The sequence below is a fragment of the Solea solea genome, chromosome 8 (genome assembly GCF_958295425.1).
Source record: "Solea solea chromosome 8, fSolSol10.1, whole genome shotgun sequence".
Taxonomy (NCBI): domain Eukaryota; kingdom Metazoa; phylum Chordata; class Actinopteri; order Pleuronectiformes; family Soleidae; genus Solea; species Solea solea.
The window spans coordinates 1,519,228-1,536,945 of record NC_081141.1 but is presented as its reverse complement, the minus strand read 5'-3'; the positions used below and the strand labels follow the sequence as shown (position 1 = coordinate 1,536,945).

The 17,718-nt window shown below is 39.7% G+C and overlaps 2 protein-coding genes across 3 annotated transcripts in view; one reads left to right on the top strand and one right to left on the bottom strand.

The window, feature by feature from the left end:
- Nucleotides 1-6,449: 6,449 nt before the first annotated feature.
- Nucleotides 6,450-7,733, bottom strand: fut7 (fucosyltransferase 7). Its single transcript, XM_058636759.1, has one exon. It carries the CDS (start codon nt 7,673-7,675, stop codon nt 6,653-6,655), a length of 1,023 nt encoding a protein of 340 aa, XP_058492742.1. The 5' UTR covers nt 7,676-7,733; the 3' UTR covers nt 6,450-6,652.
- A 3,066-nt stretch (nt 7,734-10,799) lies between these two features.
- Nucleotides 10,800-17,718, top strand: part of abca2 (ATP-binding cassette, sub-family A (ABC1), member 2) — a 79,644-nt gene continuing 72,725 nt past the window's right edge. For both annotated transcript variants that reach the window (XM_058635590.1, XM_058635589.1), the window contains exon 1: nt 10,800-11,266. In XM_058635590.1, coding sequence (XP_058491573.1) covers nt 11,201-11,266 — 66 coding nt within the window. In that variant the 5' untranslated portion in view covers nt 10,800-11,200. The remainder of the gene's footprint in view (nt 11,267-17,718) is intronic.

The following is a 17,718-nucleotide window of genomic DNA, read 5'->3' as shown; positions in this document are numbered from 1 at the left end:
CACCATACTGTAGCTCCTGAACGGGATGATTCAATCCAGTCTTTATCAAGATCATCAACAACATACTAAAACCCTGTCATTAAGAATGTGTATAGTGTACAAAGTGACACATGATAATAGCAACATTGTTCAGGGCGAAACCAGAACAATAATAATAACAATAACATCAAATTACAACAAATAACAATCCAAATTTCCTTTAGATGTTCAAGGATTATGGTGGATTACTGATTAATCTGTCAATATATTTAATCAGGAAAACACTCAAACATACAAAAAGAAACACAATTGTTATTAATTTAGTAATTTAGTGGAGGATTAATGTTGAATTTAAAATTGTTACAACCTTAACATATATATGTACATATATATGCATATATATATATTTTTGTCATGTACATATATACAGTATATATACATACATATATATGTATATATATATATATATAGTGTCATGTATTAATCTCTAATGGAAAGAAAACAGTATAATCCAGTCCAATCTCTCGACCTGTATATTATGACAGATTGAATTGATTCATCCCCTCATGGATATTCTCTGCTTACCTTTACTTGGCTTAAACACTGCATGGGTGTTGGAATTAATGTTGCAGCTGGTCATATTGGCCCACTCGACAGGTCATAGGTTAAACTACGGGCCCCAGGACGATGACGATGATGATGCTTCAGCTCCAGGGACAGACGTCGGGGCAGTAACTGTGGCCTGTGGCTGTTGTCTCTCAGGAAAGCTGCTCTGTGCAGCTGTGTTTCAGCCTCTCTGCTCGAGCATATCACACTGGACCTGCACACACACACACACACACACACACACACAGAGGATGTGTGTAGAAGAAGAAGTATTAAGACAGTATTAAGACAAAAAGGAGCAGATTTCTTCAGATTTCTTGTTTGGATGGATAAAAGTTTACTGGAAACAAAGATGTAACGATAATTCAATCATGTTTGCCTTTTTTAAAATGGTGCACGCCTCTGCTTTACCCTCCTCCTCATTCTCTCTCTCTCTCCCTCTCTCTCTCTCTCTCTCTCTCTCTGATGAAAGTGAACCTCAGAACAAGGACACGCCCACGCCGCCGAGCTCTCTTTGATAAACTGACTGTTTTGGGACTTACTACTTCTTTACCACTCTGTTTAGCATGCACGTGGATATATAACAGAGCTGTAATAAAGAAATAAATATTTATATAATCTGAAGTCAAAACGCACTTGGGTTGTAAAGTGTCTTTATCCAAAACTCTTCCACCAGCAGGACAAGAGTCAAAGGCCTGATGAAGGACAGGAGTTCCAGGTGCTGTGTGCTCCCTCTAGAGGTTAACAAATGAACTGAAGAGTGAGTTGAGGAAAGTTTTTACAGTTTGTTACTAATTTCCAGGAATTGTGTCATTCGATCATCAGACAGTGAGGATTGATGTTGGGATTGAAAACATTTAATAAAATTGACAAAAAGCTCGACGTCAAAGTCACTTCCTTCAAATAATCTGAAAAAATCTAATAAATAAATTGAAAAAACTGGTTAAATTGAATCAGACTGTAATGGAATGTGAAGTAATCAAACACAGCATCAACGTGAATGTAAGTTTGTTTGTCATTTGCCCTTTAAGAACAACGAATGTCTATAATATTGTGTGTATAATAATAATGTCAGTAAAACAAAGAAACATGTATGGAGCGCCCTCTGCTGGAGACATGATGGGAGACAGACTGTCTCTGTGTCTTATCCTGCATGGGAAAATAAAGGCGTGACACAGACCCTCAATAATAATGCAATAATAATTAAACATAATAACAACAGTAACAATAATGATGAAATAATCCTCTGGATCTACAGTTCCATCTCTACTGCGCCTCGTGTCCACCTGCCGGGCGAAGTCACCTGGACACGCGCTGCATCATCTCATCCCGTTTCCCTTCTCTGCTCCTGTGCTGTCACACGCGCACAAACACGCACACACACACAGGCGCGCGCGCGCAAACTTTTCCGTACAGAAACAATGGCGTTTCTCGTCACTCGTGTTTGCGCGTTGGCCGTGTGTGTGCGCGCGTGTGTGTGTGTGTGTGTGTGTGAGAGACTTACGAGCAAGCGATCGCAGGTGGGTGAGTCCATGTAACACCGTGTATTTCCCACCGTCTGAATTTTACAAGACAGTCTAGCTGCAGACCTGCACTGTCAGGACCCTTCGTTGCAGACCTGCACTGTGAGGTCTCCTGCACTGTCAGGACCGGAAGTTGATTCGAAGCCTTTCAAAATAAGAGCGACCATACCGGAAGCACGTATTTTTCGTTCCCAATGTTTCTTGGATCTTTATTTTATGTTTACAATGTAAATATGTGTATCCATGTGTTTAATGAAAGAGATTTTTTTTTAAAAAACTGTATATCTTTCCAGTTCAACTGTATAAGGTGAAAAAACTCAGGAAAATGTCAAGATAAAAAACGAACAAAATATTATATACTGCTGGACCATATACATATTGATTTACTTATTTTTTTTATATAGGCAATATCTTAAGTTTGTTTGCAATTATAACACCTCATAATTCATTTAATAATTGCTTAATATTGTTTGTGCTATGTTCTTACCTTGTGCTATTGGACCACATGGAGGGTGTGAGGGTTGATGATTTTAAATGAACTTAGCTTTGTGTATTCAAAGTGAATTACTGAATACCTATGACCCAGATAACCAAGATCTCCTAAGCAGTTTTTTTTTCTTTTTCCACAATTTTAACTTTTGTTTTTTTTCTTTCTTTCTACTCTTTGTACTCACAGTACTACAAGTACCCTCGTTTGTCCATAATCTCTTCACAGAAGAGCCACATATCTTCAATCGGATAAATAATAAATTTAAAAGCCTCAAGAATTAATTCTTTCTCTTCCTCATTCAGATCCATGGTGTCAAACAGCTTTCCCATTTCCTGCGCAGCCTCCTCAGTTTGGGTGCTGTTCATGTTCAAAATCTGAGGCATCTTCACTCTGGCTGCAAACAAGTGTTGATGTCGTAATAAGTAAAACAAAATTATATAAAAATGATATGATATAACTCAGTTTTCTTGGTCTTTGAGTAGGAAAATGGCACATTTAAGTGAGCACTATCATACGACAACAACGCTGAAAACTACCCAAAAGTCCAAAACCCGATTCTTTCAAATTAATATAACTTTACAGGACAATATATAGTGTGCAACATAACGTTCTAGTGAATAAAGACTGTTTCTGTTTCTTCGTATGACGCAAAGTTGTTGTCACTTGACTGTTACTCACCTCGTCGTCTTCACACTTCACATGGGGAATGAAAAATACGTGCTTCAAGTATGCTCGCTTTTATTTTGAATGTATGCTTCCGGTATGCTCGCTTTTATTTTGACAGGTTTTCGAATCAACTTCCGGTCCTGACAGTGCAGGAGACCTCACAGTGCAGGTCTGCAACAAAGGGTCCTGACAGTGCAGGTCTGCAGCTAGACCCCTCTCGAATTTTAAAATGTTGTGATTCTGTAAATGAAAAAGTCAGTTAATGACCTTAAAATGCCCTGAAAAGTCAAGTGTTCCTCACACATGTTCTGCTGTCAGGAACACGAAGATCCCTAAATCTAAGACACGTGCCATTTGTAAGAGGAATCTCAAACTACTTAATGAGCAGGGTTTTTTTTTTGGTTTTTTTCATGATTTGTTTCATTTCATGTTTCATTGGAGGAGAATTTAGTTAATCCCTGATGTGGAATCAGCCTGGACCTTTTTTTTAATGATGGTTTTAGCCATAAATAGACATGGGTAGTGATAATCCCTGGTTTTCCCCTGAGTTATAAGACATTATTCGTAACTTGGCTTGGGCTAAGGCAAGGAAAAGTGGGGGTTTCCTCTGATTGGCTTGATTTTAGACAACTTGGAAATATCTTTTATTAAGAAAGCAAAATCAGATTCTGATCTGTCTATCACCCCTGAAAACCTAAATGACCCAAGGACATTTTGGAAAGCCATAAAATCCCTGTCTCGTGTACCAGTTTTTTCTTATGAAGGATTCTGTTGCTGTTCATGACAAAATGGAGAAATCGAATTGTTTAATGAGCGTTTAATTTTGTCAGATTCTCTGTTTGATTCCACTTGCTGTACAAATGTGACGCCCTGTACTGACGTTCCACTTTCTACAGGCCTTTTTCATTTTACACCATTTGCTATACTTAAGCGATAGACTTGGGATGGCCATGTATCCCAGAATACATTTCGGCGGAGCATAGCAGCAGATAATATAAATATAAATCTGAAATAAATATTTTTCTGTTTTAACATCATTTGAGGCGAGAAATTAGTCATTTAGAATTTAAACATGTGGTTTATGTATGAAGATATGACGTATTTATAGTTTGACAGCGGTGCTGTCATTAGATGCTTGGTGTGATCCATAGATTTGTTGTTGACGTGTTATTTTGTTTTTAATGGAAACCTTTTGACCTGACAGTTTGAAAGCTTGTACATTATTAATGTTTTTTTTATTTTAACTTTGAATGTTAGATTCATATTAAAGTCGCACGGTCATTGTATCTGTATTTAAATATAATATGTAAATATTAGATATGTAGAGTAGTATACATTTGTACACGTCATATATATATATATATACTACTCTACAATGCTGTAATATATCTATTTTCCACATTGTATTATTTGTATTGTATATTTTAATAGGAATAAATTAATAAATGAAGTTAAATATTTAAAATGTAAAAATAATAACAACATATATATGCATTTATTAAAAGTATTTCATATGTTCATTTATCAACACCGTAGGTGGCGGTAATGCGGCTGCAGCACTTGGCGCCAGCCTCCATTCAAACAGCAGAACAATACATACATACTTTCATACTTGAGTATTGAGAAACAACCACATACTTGTGTACTCCCATACTTGGCAAGTATATACTCCCAGCGTACTTCTCAAGGATATACTTCCCAAGTAAGCAAGTACATACTTGCTTGCTTGAGTATTGAGAAACGGCCTGTGTGTATATGACATGGGGGAAACTAGAAAACATGTTGGATGAATACTATGTTAGACTCATTTCAGCCACTAGAGGTCAGCAGTGCAGTGTTAAAGTGGTCTCACGCTGCACAGTCTATGATCTCACAACAATGTTACAACTAAACCTTTAAATCTGCTTTTTTACTTTTGAATTTAGGGAGAAATGACACAGCTCTACACACCGGTTCTGTCTTTAAACCATATGACATAAGACTTCTACTGTTTCATATCTTCATTTGCACATAAATGCACTCGATGAACCAACAATTCACAACTATTGTTTCATGAGGAAGTTACCTAAAGTCACCAAAGTGTATGATTCAGAAGTGAAACCCTGAGCAGACAAACAAGATATAAGAAGATAAAGAAAACAGAGAATCTGCTATTTTGAGAAGGAAATATATTTCTTTGTTTACATTAATCAGTCAATAATCAATCAAGGTTACATACCACTTGGGCTTTTTCATAAAGGGAACCATTCGTGTCCCTGGGACACAAACAATCACTCTCACTGAAAATATGGCTGCTAGCACAGGGAGAAACATTTCAGCCACTTCATATCAGACTCTCAAAATCATAAACTATATAAACCGCTTCAGTCTACCAGCCTGGAAACTGAAGTTACTGTAAACTGCTTCTCTCCGTACCAAATTCCATTAAGAATAAGAGCAATTTTCGTCAGTGCACACAGGATGTGTTGATCCACTGCTGCCTCCATTAGTAAATTAAATCTGCTTAAAATCAGTTCATTTCAATTTATTCAAATAACAAAAATTTGCCAAAGATAGTTTATTGATCCCAAGGGAAATTCAAACACCAACGACTAGTATGTGTGGTCTCACACAACCATGAAGGGACTCAAACCCTCAATGTTCTGAAGTCAGAGGCCACATGGTCTTGCCGTTTGAGGCAGTAGAACAGGAGCTGCTGTGCCCCCACAAGCTAAAAAAAAAATGGATTTACCGTATGAACTTCGGTGCAAGGGTGTGAGAGGGTTACAAATTTTAGCTTCCAGTCACAAAAAGGCTGTCGGCTATATTTGGGCTGACATATATATATATATATATATATATATATATATATATACATATATATACATATGTGTATATATATGTATATGTATGTGTATATATATATATACATATGTGTATATATATGTATATGTATGTGTATATATATATATATATATATATATATATATATGTGTATGTGTATGTATATATACACCTTGTTGTACAGGTAAAGAAACAACAACTTGTATGTGTTGTAAGACACAATCACAAAGCGACTCAAACCCTCAATCTTCTGATCAGAAGTCAGACGCCTTATCCATTAGGCCACATGGTCCTGCAGTAAATTGGAGTGGTAAAGCCCTGAGAACAGTACTTGTGGGGGGGGGGGGCACACAAGGAAACGACAAAACAACAAGGACAACAATGTAGGACGTCCAGCAGCTCTTTTTCCTGCTCGGTTTGTGGCCGTTTGTCTCAAGAAGACGTCAAGCCTTGTGTGAGAATAGACTGCGGTCGCAAGGGATTGACTTTGTGGGTCTAGCTCCACTCATACCGTACCATTACCCCCCAAGGAAAGGGTACTGAAAACCAGTTGCCTCTGTTAATGTTAACTGCTGACCCAGCCCTCCAGGTCCTGGTAGACTTGCTTGGCTGGTAAATTGGGGTACTTGACACAGATCTGACACAGTCGTTCTCTCCACTCAGTGTAGGTTTTTATGGCATGAGTGCGATGCCACTGGAAGTATCCTTCATACTTCTTCCTATCTGCAGCCACGAGCTTGAGGTAGGCAGCCAGATTTGCTGTGCTGTTAAAATCAGACACATGGATGAAAGAGCCAGGGGGTGCCAAAGCTTCATAGGTGGCCCTGCTGGGGCCCAGGACCACTGGCACAACCCCTGCTTGGAAAGCGTTCCTCCAGAGCTTCTCACTGATGTAGTCCCTTGCCTCAGAGTTCTCAAAAGACAGGTAAAACAGGCAGTTTGCAATGGTGGCCAACAGCTTTCTGTCTGACAGCATTTCTTTAGTCCACCTGCCATAGACCTTTATGGGGATATACTTTTTTAGACTTTGGTAAACACTGGAACGGGCCTGCTGAGGCTTGTAGCTGCTGACCACCCAGCTGACAAGACAGGAGTGATTTGCAGGAGCCTTGAAACTGTGCTCCTCCCCTCCAGGAATGGTCTTTCCATAAGGTATAGGTATGTCTGCATCACGTCTGTAACTCATGGTCCAGTTGAAGAGGCCATTGAACTGTGCGAGGTTTGCATTGTTGACAGGAGGCTCCAAGGACATCCACACCCAGTGCTGGGAGGCCGGCCGATGCAGGTGCAAGGGCAGCGAAGACGAGCCATGGCTGATCTCCTGGTGGTGGAACACAACCACATCAGCCGTGGCGAAGTCTGAAGTGTTATCAGTGAGGAGACAGTGACTGATGTTGTACATCTCCAGGCATTTATCTCCTGCAAGACTGTAGGAACGGCCAAATGGCCAGTGCCACAGCAGGATGCTGATGTTTCTCTGAGGAACGTCAGGAGGACGTTTCTGCAGATGAAGCGTCTGGTTCAGAAAACTGTACCAGAACAGGCAGGAGAGAGAGCTGAAGAGCATGAGGCAGAGGAGGAGGGACATTCTGGAGATGGTGTCATGGTGATGATGCGTAGACCAGGTCAAGGGAGTATAGATGATAGATTTCAAGGTCCTGCAAAGGAAGGAAGGAAGGTAAGACATGAGTGTCACATGTTCACACATGTGGCACAGTGCAGGAACTGCAGAGGGTTAGTCTCTTTCAACTTTTAAACTGTCTTGCTTTCAAATCTAAACAATACATACATATATACATATAACCCTAACCCTATATATATATATATATATATATATATATATATATATAATATATATGTGTATATGTTCATATATATGTATATACATATACACAAATACATATATACTATGTATATGTATATATGTATATATATATATATATATATATATGAGGGCTGTCAATCGATATAGAAATAAGAAATTCAATAGCACAGAAATGTAAGAAATTAACTAATGAATCGCCTGAACCTGAAGCTTATAACAGATATTTTTTGATATAAAATCATGGAATGAATGTAGAATCAAGACACAAAGCATATTTAAATTCAAAGGCTATTTTAATGGCTTTCTTTACTTAACTTTAAACACAGTTTCTCTCCAGTGAAGTACAAATTTGGCACAACAAAGGGCATCTTAATGTTTTAAACATGTTAGTGAATCTTTACACAAAGTTTAGTTTTGCCCAACAAGCCGTCGGGGAACTTTTTAAAAGTCCGTCCTTATTCATCTTTGCGCCGTAGACTGTCCTGTAACCAGGATGACTCAGTTTGCCTGCACACGTTACCAAAGCTTATGGGTCCGTCACCACTGGAACGTGTTAAATTATTTAAATGAATCGACAAAATCGCTCCCCATGTAGACAAAAGGTGTTGACCAGCTTGCACTATGACTTTTCAGAAGTAACAATAGATGTGAAACTGAATGTTGCACCAAGTGTGAATCACCCTTAACATCAGCACAAAGAGGCTGCGACAGCTGCGTCCTTAGTTGATCAATGGAGCCTCGCAAAGGAAAAATTTGTAGATTTGTACTATAAGCAGGCGTGTGTGTGTGTGTGTGTGTGTGTGTGTTTGCAGGTGTGTGTGTGATCTTTCATCACTGCAACCAGAGGCTCAGAAATTAACTTCTGCCTCATTGGACCAAGATTTAGGTCCTCATGAGGTCTAAAGGTCCTGGCAAGGTTACACTAAAGGCACTGGCACACACACATATAGAGACACACACACACCCGACTTTCAAAAATAGGTTAAAAATCAAAGAAAATTACAGATTTAAGCTGTCAAAGTCAAAGTGTGTGCTCTTTTTTCTTCATAACCCACTATCTGATCACATATTAGAATAACTCTCTGTGCACCATAAGTCAAGTCATGAATCGTCTTTCAGAGCAAAGCATTTGAACAGAAACACAATGAATGTGTAGAGAAATTCAGACCAAAGCTCAGAAGGGGGACAGTTGTTGCAATAAAAATAAGGATTATCAGAGAAGTTAGTACTTGCCTGGATGTCATGGGTGGCATCGGGCTGTCTGCAGAACTGAAGGAAAACTCAGTTCAGCTCAATTTCAGTTCACTCGGAACGTTCGACTGATTTATTGCCCAACACTTCCTCACACACATCCACCCAGCCTGTGACGGTTGGTTCTCGGTGGCTGTCTGTGGTCAGCAGAGAGAAACTAGCAGCAGCAAACATAGAAAATAGAACATTTTTATTATTGTTTAAAAAGAAAAGTTGAATATTGAATATTGAGAAGGATGTACTGATCTTAAAGAGAGTCTTTTACTCTGAGTGTGCAATACATCGTCTTTAATCAAACCCACTTCTTCAGTGACGCCCATCACTGTGCCACCTTGTTTCGATACCCAAATTGGCGCTTTTTGCTCGACTTGCACATCCAGCTGCATGTGAAATTCAGAAAGGGCAGGGTTTCACATTTTACATCTGATGAACCACAAGCTGTGGGCGCTCTTCCTGCTCATATATCTGCAGAGGAGGACAGGAAGCTCCTGTGTATGCCAACCACATCTTAACTGTTTCAACTTTTCACCCGTGTACTGTATCGCCTGGAACCTGGTGCAAAATCTGTGCTGATACGGTTGATCTGTCCCACGCAGCTGATCAGCCATGAAAAAAAAAATACATTTTAACATACTAAAGAAGTCTAAATATCTTTAGATGTAATTGGAGATCTAAATAGTGTTGTGCTCAAGTTATTTGGTTTTATTTTGTAGTCCATTATTAATTAATGCACATTTGCACAAGTTTAAAGAAGTCATTAAGTGCACATCAATACTAGGCCACTTTTGTGATGTTACTTGTGATGTTTTATCAATAATAGTCAAGCAACGGAGTGAGAAGAGGACCCCCAAATCAAATTCAGTGTAGGGCCCCATTAAGGCTTAGGCCGGCCCTGCCAGGAAGCAGTGGGGGTTGGTTATCTTGCATTATGTATAGTTGTGTTATTTACACCAAACCAGTGTCACTCTTGTTTTTGTTTTACCCTACACTGTAAAAAAAAACAAAAACATTTGAAACACGGTAATATTCTGGCACCAAAAATATGCTGTAAAATAATGAAAAATATCTATAAAGATAACAGTACTTTTCCATAATTATAATATATATTATAACAATCGAACAGTGTTTTTCAACAATTAAAATGACTTTTTGTCATTTTGTAAAATGACTTAATTTTCAAGTAAAGAAATATGCACTACATATAAAATCATCCGATCTCTTTCTTAAAAAAAATAACTTAACTTATTGTTAATCTAAGAACACATCAAATATAAATTGAGTTTTTACATGTACTATTACATCATTTCCCGTCTCCAGTGTTGATCCTTGAGCTGCAGTAGTAACAGCCAGATACCAACAGAAGATGGTCTATGAAGATGAACATCTGCCCTTGTTCTGTCAGTTCACTTACAGTATATAAACGGTCCTTAAAAGCATATATATATATACATAAATATATACACACACACACATATATGTATATATATATATATATATATATATATATATATATATATATATATATATATATATATAAATCAAATGTTCTTCCTTCCCATCATATTGAGAGGGCTTTTTGCTTTGAAAGTCCTGGCCGGAAGTACAACCTGTCGCTGCTGTAGTGAACTTCGCAGTGTTCGCTCGTGCCCAACACTAACTCCTAGCATTCCGGTAAGAAGCTGGAGAGACGGCCCCGGCGCTGCTCCACCGACACACCGAGCACGAACTGTCTCGTCACGCGTTGTACCGTCAGTCACGGGGCGGAAGAACGCTTGTCTTTGCTTTACCAGCCTCAGTGGACAGGGTTAATATTATTTAATATCAAGTGACGGAGGAGGCGCGCGGATCCTCCGGGGATGATGGGACACTAATTCCCCGGTTGTTGAGTTTTTGCGCCGCCGCAGCAGCAGCGACAGCAGCAGCGACAGGACAACCGACAACACCGAAACTTAAACCGGCAGCAGCGGCAGCGGCAGCACCGCTGTCCGGCTGATGTGGTGGATTTAGGACAGAGAGGAGCACGAGTGGGAGGCGAAAATGGGATTCCTGCACCAGCTCCATCTCCTGCTGTGGAAGAACATCGCTCTGAAGAGGAGGGGACCGGTAAGACGCGGCCACGGATTCACGCGTGAAACGCTTCTCTCGAGGCTCTCAGGGAGTCGCGTTTGTGTTCGTGTGTTTGTTTATGTGTTTGTTTGTGTCCTCGCAGAGCAGACGGGCGTGGGTTCTGCTGCTGCTGCCGCTGCTGCTGCTGCTGCTGCAGTGCCCACCACGTATTATTTGGGCAAATTCTCCCAGCACCTGCCTCTGTCTGCAAATGTCCCCCATCAGACATAAAAAAAACACACTGCAGTAGGCTGTAAAAGCAGCATGATGATGCTGCTAATGATGCTGCTGCTGCTGATGATGATGCTGCTGCTGCTGGTCTGCTGTCAGTGTGTGTGTGTGTGTTGCTGGGAAGCTTCTCTCTATGTGCTTCTCCTGTCAAACAGGTTGTTGCTGCTGCTGTTGACAAACAGTTGTGCAGAGACCCAGTCTGTGTCCTCTGGCTTCAGGACCGCATAGAACCCTCCAACAACAAGGACATTTGTAATGTTACAGCGGCACAGATAATAATAATAATAACAATAATAATAATAATAATAATAATAATAAATAGTAAACATGCTGCGTAAAATCAGGAAATATAATAAGAAATATAAGTATCATGTTTGGAGCCTTTATGTGGCCGATAAGCTGAATTTGATTTGCTTACCTCAGAATAGCCCGTGCTTCACTATTAATGATCCAAATGGAACACTATAAATAGCATTCATTATAAGTGTGTTAATCACTCCAAACCAGTGTCACCTGTGTCTTTTTAACCTTAGAGGATTCTAGTGCTGCAGTGATTATTCGATTCATCTCTAAAATACACAATTACTGAATTCATTGTCAACTCATTTGATAATCGATGGATCAGTTTGAGTGTTCATCGAAACAAACCTTCAGATTTTTCAGGTATTTTCTGGTTTCTTTGCTCCATATAACGAAGAAATCAGTAAAACTGAATCATTTTAGTCTGTGGATAAAAATCAACATTCGAAACCGTCGTTATTTCAAGGTTTGGTAAACACCAATCAGTATATAATATATATATTATGCAGCCCTACAGGGTTGTGAAATCAGTGGCCAAGTATTTATTTGCATTTTCATATTCGAAGTGAAGCACTAAAGCCCCTTTTCCACCTATGGTCACAAAGTAAACCAGTTTAAGGACTTTGGTTTTTAAACTGGAGTTTCGGCCGATACCAATATCGGTCCAATTCAGTCATTTTAGATGGAACTGTTAGCAAACACATTTGTGCCATTTCAGGTCATTTCAAAGACCTAATTCTGCAAATGTGTAACAAATATTATTCTCTGAAGAAGAAGAAATAAACAGCCCGCAGCATGACTCAGCTAAAATGCTGTGTCTGATTGATTATTAACAGATTTACAGTCTGTGCACAGTGAAGTTTTTATTTGTCCAATATCCTATCCCGCGATTTTGACCAGTATCAGACCGATACCCATACTGAGTATCCCGAGTTAACCAAAGCAATACTATTAGACCTGACTGAGGGAGCATTTGTGTGTATGCAGCAGCAGAGCAGGGGGCGGGGACAAGAAGCATTAATATTGTCAAACTGCTGAACCTCTTTGTGATTTCAGTCAAGAACGCCAACGCGTTTGCAGCTTTCATGCTTTACTCGTGCAATGACGCTGTTGCCTCCACTTGTCTTGACATCAAATGAATCACTTCCTGTGTGCAGCGCGGGAATGTCGCCGGGTGGAGGCTGTGTTTTCTTTGTTTTATCCATAAGCCGCAGATGAAGTGAAGTGAAAGACAGAGGCTGGTGTAGTTGTTGAAATGACAGGGTGAGGTGATGATTCATACTCACCTCACTTCATGTGTGTCATTGTCACACGTCACAGTCATCTGCTGTAGAGACCGTGTACAGTACATACCCTGGTGTGTATGACTGTCATAGTTACGGGAATAAGCAAATACCACAGAATATTTTGAATTATTATAATAGCTTTATTTATAGAGCAGATCTTAACACAAAGTTGCTCAGATATAACAAATAAACACGTTAAAAAAAACCTGACTACACACTCGTAAAGAAAAATCCCTCAATGTGACAGAGGTAGTGTGACCAAGTAATAAAAATATGAATAATAAAAACAGCAATTTGGTCAAATAAAAGATCAGAAATGTTTGCTTTAGCCATGGGAAAAATACTGTTCAAATATCATTTGCTGAATAGTTGAATGTTGTAAACTCCGGTGCATGAGAGCTAGTGAAATTAATGCAGGGTTCACAAGTTGTTGTTGATATGAAAACACACAGGATGTGACGTCATAATACCAGCTGTAAATACATGTGGTGAAGAGACGATAATGTCCGGTGTAAAGCGGGCCAGTGTGTCGAGCTACAAGATGCATTCACAGACACTGGTAAATTCCATTACTGCTGCAGGATCTATAGCACGTTGAGCCTCCGATGCACCCGAGGAAACTCTTAATCTCTCACAACGGGAATTTATGCATCACATAAGCGATACACCGACTTCCTCACTGACTTTATTTCTAGCTTTTGTAGCGTCTCTGTAGATAAAACTTCTCGTGTCGTAGCGCTGCGGGTGAGAACTCACACGGACGATAAGTTTTTCTTACGGCACGGCTGATTTTTTTTATAATCAAGCGAATAATTGAACACTCATGCCCATTCCTTGTGAACAGCCTGACGTCTGAGTATTGTTCTGATCAGAAGGATGACGACACGATGTGCATTATGTTTTTCAGGGTTTCTCTTTTCCTTCAGCGTGACAAGGCAGTTTTATGCGTGTAAACATTTCTGCTAATAACAAAGGTCCGGGAGTCTTTCTCTCTCACACTGAGACGCCCTGTTTTTATTCATGGACATTCTTTGGTTTTCTGTAAAGAATCTGCATCACATGTAACATGCAACAGGCTGCCGAGCCGCGGGTTTGACTTCCAGCAGAATCGGCACTGTTGTTGCCATGGCTACAGTAAATGTGAAGTGTTCATCAAGGAGCCTCGCATTGACACACTGTCGACCAATCACAAATGAGTGGGCCCGCTGATCAATCAGAGGAGATGGTCCAGTTTAGATCTATCCTCTTTAATCTGACCTCCAAATTAAGATTATGAACCTGAACGACATGAAGACTCGTGTCCAATCATCTCATGTTACGACAGAACGTGTGTGTGTGTGATTTCTTGTATGTGTATCTTTGTGAAGGACATTTTGGGAAAGTGAGGACATTTTGTCTGGTCCTCACATCTTTTAAAGGGCCTATGGGGCTTTAAGACCTGGTTTTAGGGTTAGAATTAGGTTTAGGTTAAGGGTTAGGCATTTAGTTGTAGTGGTTAAGAGTAAGGGGAATGCATTATATCTATAAGTGTTCACAGTGTGTGTGTGTGTGTGTACAAAAATACCTTGCTCTTCATCTAATGAAAATGTTTTCTTATTCTACAGAATGAATGGGTGAGGAAAGTGAGTGGGTGGGAGGAACAAAGGAAACAAAGAAAGTCGATAATATAATTGTGTCTGTGTGTGTGTGTGTGTGTGTGAGAAAGAACTCAAATTGAGTTAATGACACCATTTTAATTTCAATTTCTTGCATTCAAAGATGACAGTGACAAAAACATACAGGTCCAGTGATGACAGGATTTCAGTGTCGTGAGTCCCAGGATTTGTTGGGAAATTGAATGGGTCCAATAAGAAATAGGCTGAAATAGGTGTCCTCTACAGAGCGGGGGGGCATTGGGGGACTTTTATAAAGGCCTGTGGGGTCTTAAATATAAATAACGTGTTGGTAACATAACCTTTTCTGAGTCTACCTTAATGTCAGACAGGTGTGATTGAGCCATTCAGATACATATCCAATGAAGTGACACAAGTCTGATTTGAAAATCAGAATACAGATTTCTGTGTTCACAGAGCCCTGGAAAAGAATCTGGTCTGAGTCACAGCAACAGAGAAACAGATATGAGTCACTTCAGTCTGGTCAAGTGAACATAATCTCGTCTCTGGGACCAAATGAATGTTTGTGTATTGATTTGATGAGAAATTCACCTGTTGTGCCGGAACAACCAGGATCTTCCAGCTGTACAAATATCGTTTGCACTCTTTTCTTTTATCTGCTGGCGTGGGTCAAACAAACAATATTGCAAAAGTAATGTGACGTGTATAAGATAAGAGCTTTAGATTTAGAGTTCATGTAGAAAAGAACCAACAGATTCAAACAGTCATTTGGCTTTTTAATGTTAAATCAAGGATGTTTACAACAAAATTGACTATAAATATGGTCAAATTCTGCTATAACACTTTTTTTTGTATAAGAAATACAAGGGATGTCCGTCTGTTTATCGCATATCTGTGACTGAATTTACTGCCACCTGCTGGCAACAGGAAGTAACATACATTGTTTAATTTAAAAGCTTTCAGGGCGGCCTCTGTCTACGTCCACATAATGGCCATCGCGGTCATTTCACGGCCCATCATGCATGGTGCGGTGCGAGGACTTAAATGTGATCTTGACTCTGTCGGGAAGAATTCCGAAAACGGCATTAACTTGTCTTTGTGTACTGTGGGTCTGTTGATGTCGGAACATGTGCAAGTGATGTTTGTGCTGTTCTTAAAAGCCGAGGTTGGATCTGTCCTAAGGCTGCCTGCAAGATTTGTGTCAGTGCCTGGTGCTTTTACTGGTGTCCTGATAAAGGGAAGGGTTTTGGTTTCTTGTGTGTGGGGTGGGAAAGGATGGTAGCTATTTTTAACTTCACCTACCTTCAGCAATCAAGCTAAGAAGAGAGCCCTGGAGAGCCTCTGCAATAATAAAAATAGCAACAGCTGCATCATTGCTGCCTATAGATTTATAATCACGCCGCCCTAGATTAAACTCACGAAAGCCGTCCGTAAGATTGATGATCGGAGCAGAATGATGTCGTCAGCACTTACCTGAGACTAAGCACCAACCAACAATAATCATTTAGGATTTATACCTTCATTGGAGTTCATGTTCAAAGCTGCTAAAGTTACTGGTTTGATCACCTAATCCTCCAGAGAGTGTGTTGTTGTTGTTGCTGCTGTATTGAATATACAGTCTGTATGAATAGATATGCTATATAATATTGTTTAAGTGCAGTGGTGGAAAGACCAGGGCTGTCAAGTTTGAACAAACATTTCATGACAGTGCACTTTACACAATTACACTCACTATTAGTCACACTGCCTGTCTTTGATGCCTCTTTTTGATGCCGAGTCACTTGGGTGGAGCTAACAGCCAAGCTGAAAGGTGAGTCAGCAGATTTGTTTGTTCCTCTGCCATCTGTGGTGTAGAACCCCGAATACTTCCACACACTGCTTTTCAGGTACGTTGGAGTCGTGACTGACTGCTCAGGGGGACGGTTAAGTTTGCCCGTGTCCTCCATTTTCACAGCAAAACTTTAGGTTGATAAGTTCAAAAATGAGAGGAGGCTTTAAAGGAGTGTTTATGTCTGATTTCCATTCATCAGATTACAAACACAATGACACTGGAGGTGGGAGAAATCGTCTATGTTCGTGATTGATCATGAATCAGTTATGAAATAGCATATTAACACTGTGCTTGGTTTAAATGTTCTGACGTGATTTTAAAAAAGTACAGACATGACAAACTTTTATAACTGATTTTCAATGTCTTAATCCGGAGGAAGCCCAGACTAGACGATCACAGACAAACGATTTCAGGGAGGAGATTCCAGAGATTTTGGGATCTCACAGAAACTCGCTGGATTTACCGTGACTTTAGAATTTAAACAGACGTAAAGACGTCTGTTAAACCCTCACACTACAGCATAATTTGGCCAGACAACCTGTTCAAATCAGCCTAAAATCAAAAGACACCCCCGATCTGGCCAATTATCCTCTAGTGTGCCAGGCCTTAACCAATAAACTGGTTAAACATCTCACAGCATAAATGTGTGCGTCACCTCGAGCGAGAGCTATGGCTAAAGTATAATCCAACCAGCGTAATCTGGATTAAAAAAATGATGTGTGGAAAAATGTTGTCTTCTGTGAATTACAGGGGGCGGAGAACATATTGTGTGACAATAACTACACTGTGTGAAACCGAACTAAAATACTTTGGCAATGCAACAAACATGAACAACAACATTTACATTAGCACCCGGACGTGGAGATTAAACACATGACTCCAGTTTCTGCCGATCAGCGCAAAATAGAAAACATAAACCTCATCACGAAATCTGTTGCTATTGCTTTGCAAAGAAGATAGATAGATAGATAGATAGATAGATAGATAGACTTATCCAAAGATTACCACCCCTTCATGCCACTCTAAATCTACTCAATTTTTAAAAACAAAAACCTACTGATCTGCAAAACCATGATATTTTACTAGTGCTGCTGCCCTCGAGACTGAGCTTCATATATTTCCTTCTGATTTGGAACAAACGGAACCATAAAAACATAAACAAAACAACATAAAATCCTTAATAAACTA

Excerpts from the sequence above, each read along its gene's own strand:
- fut7 (XM_058636759.1), bottom strand. The coding sequence starts at position 7,675 with ATGTCCCTCCTCCTCTGCCTCATGCTCTTCAGCTCTCTCTCCTGCCTG.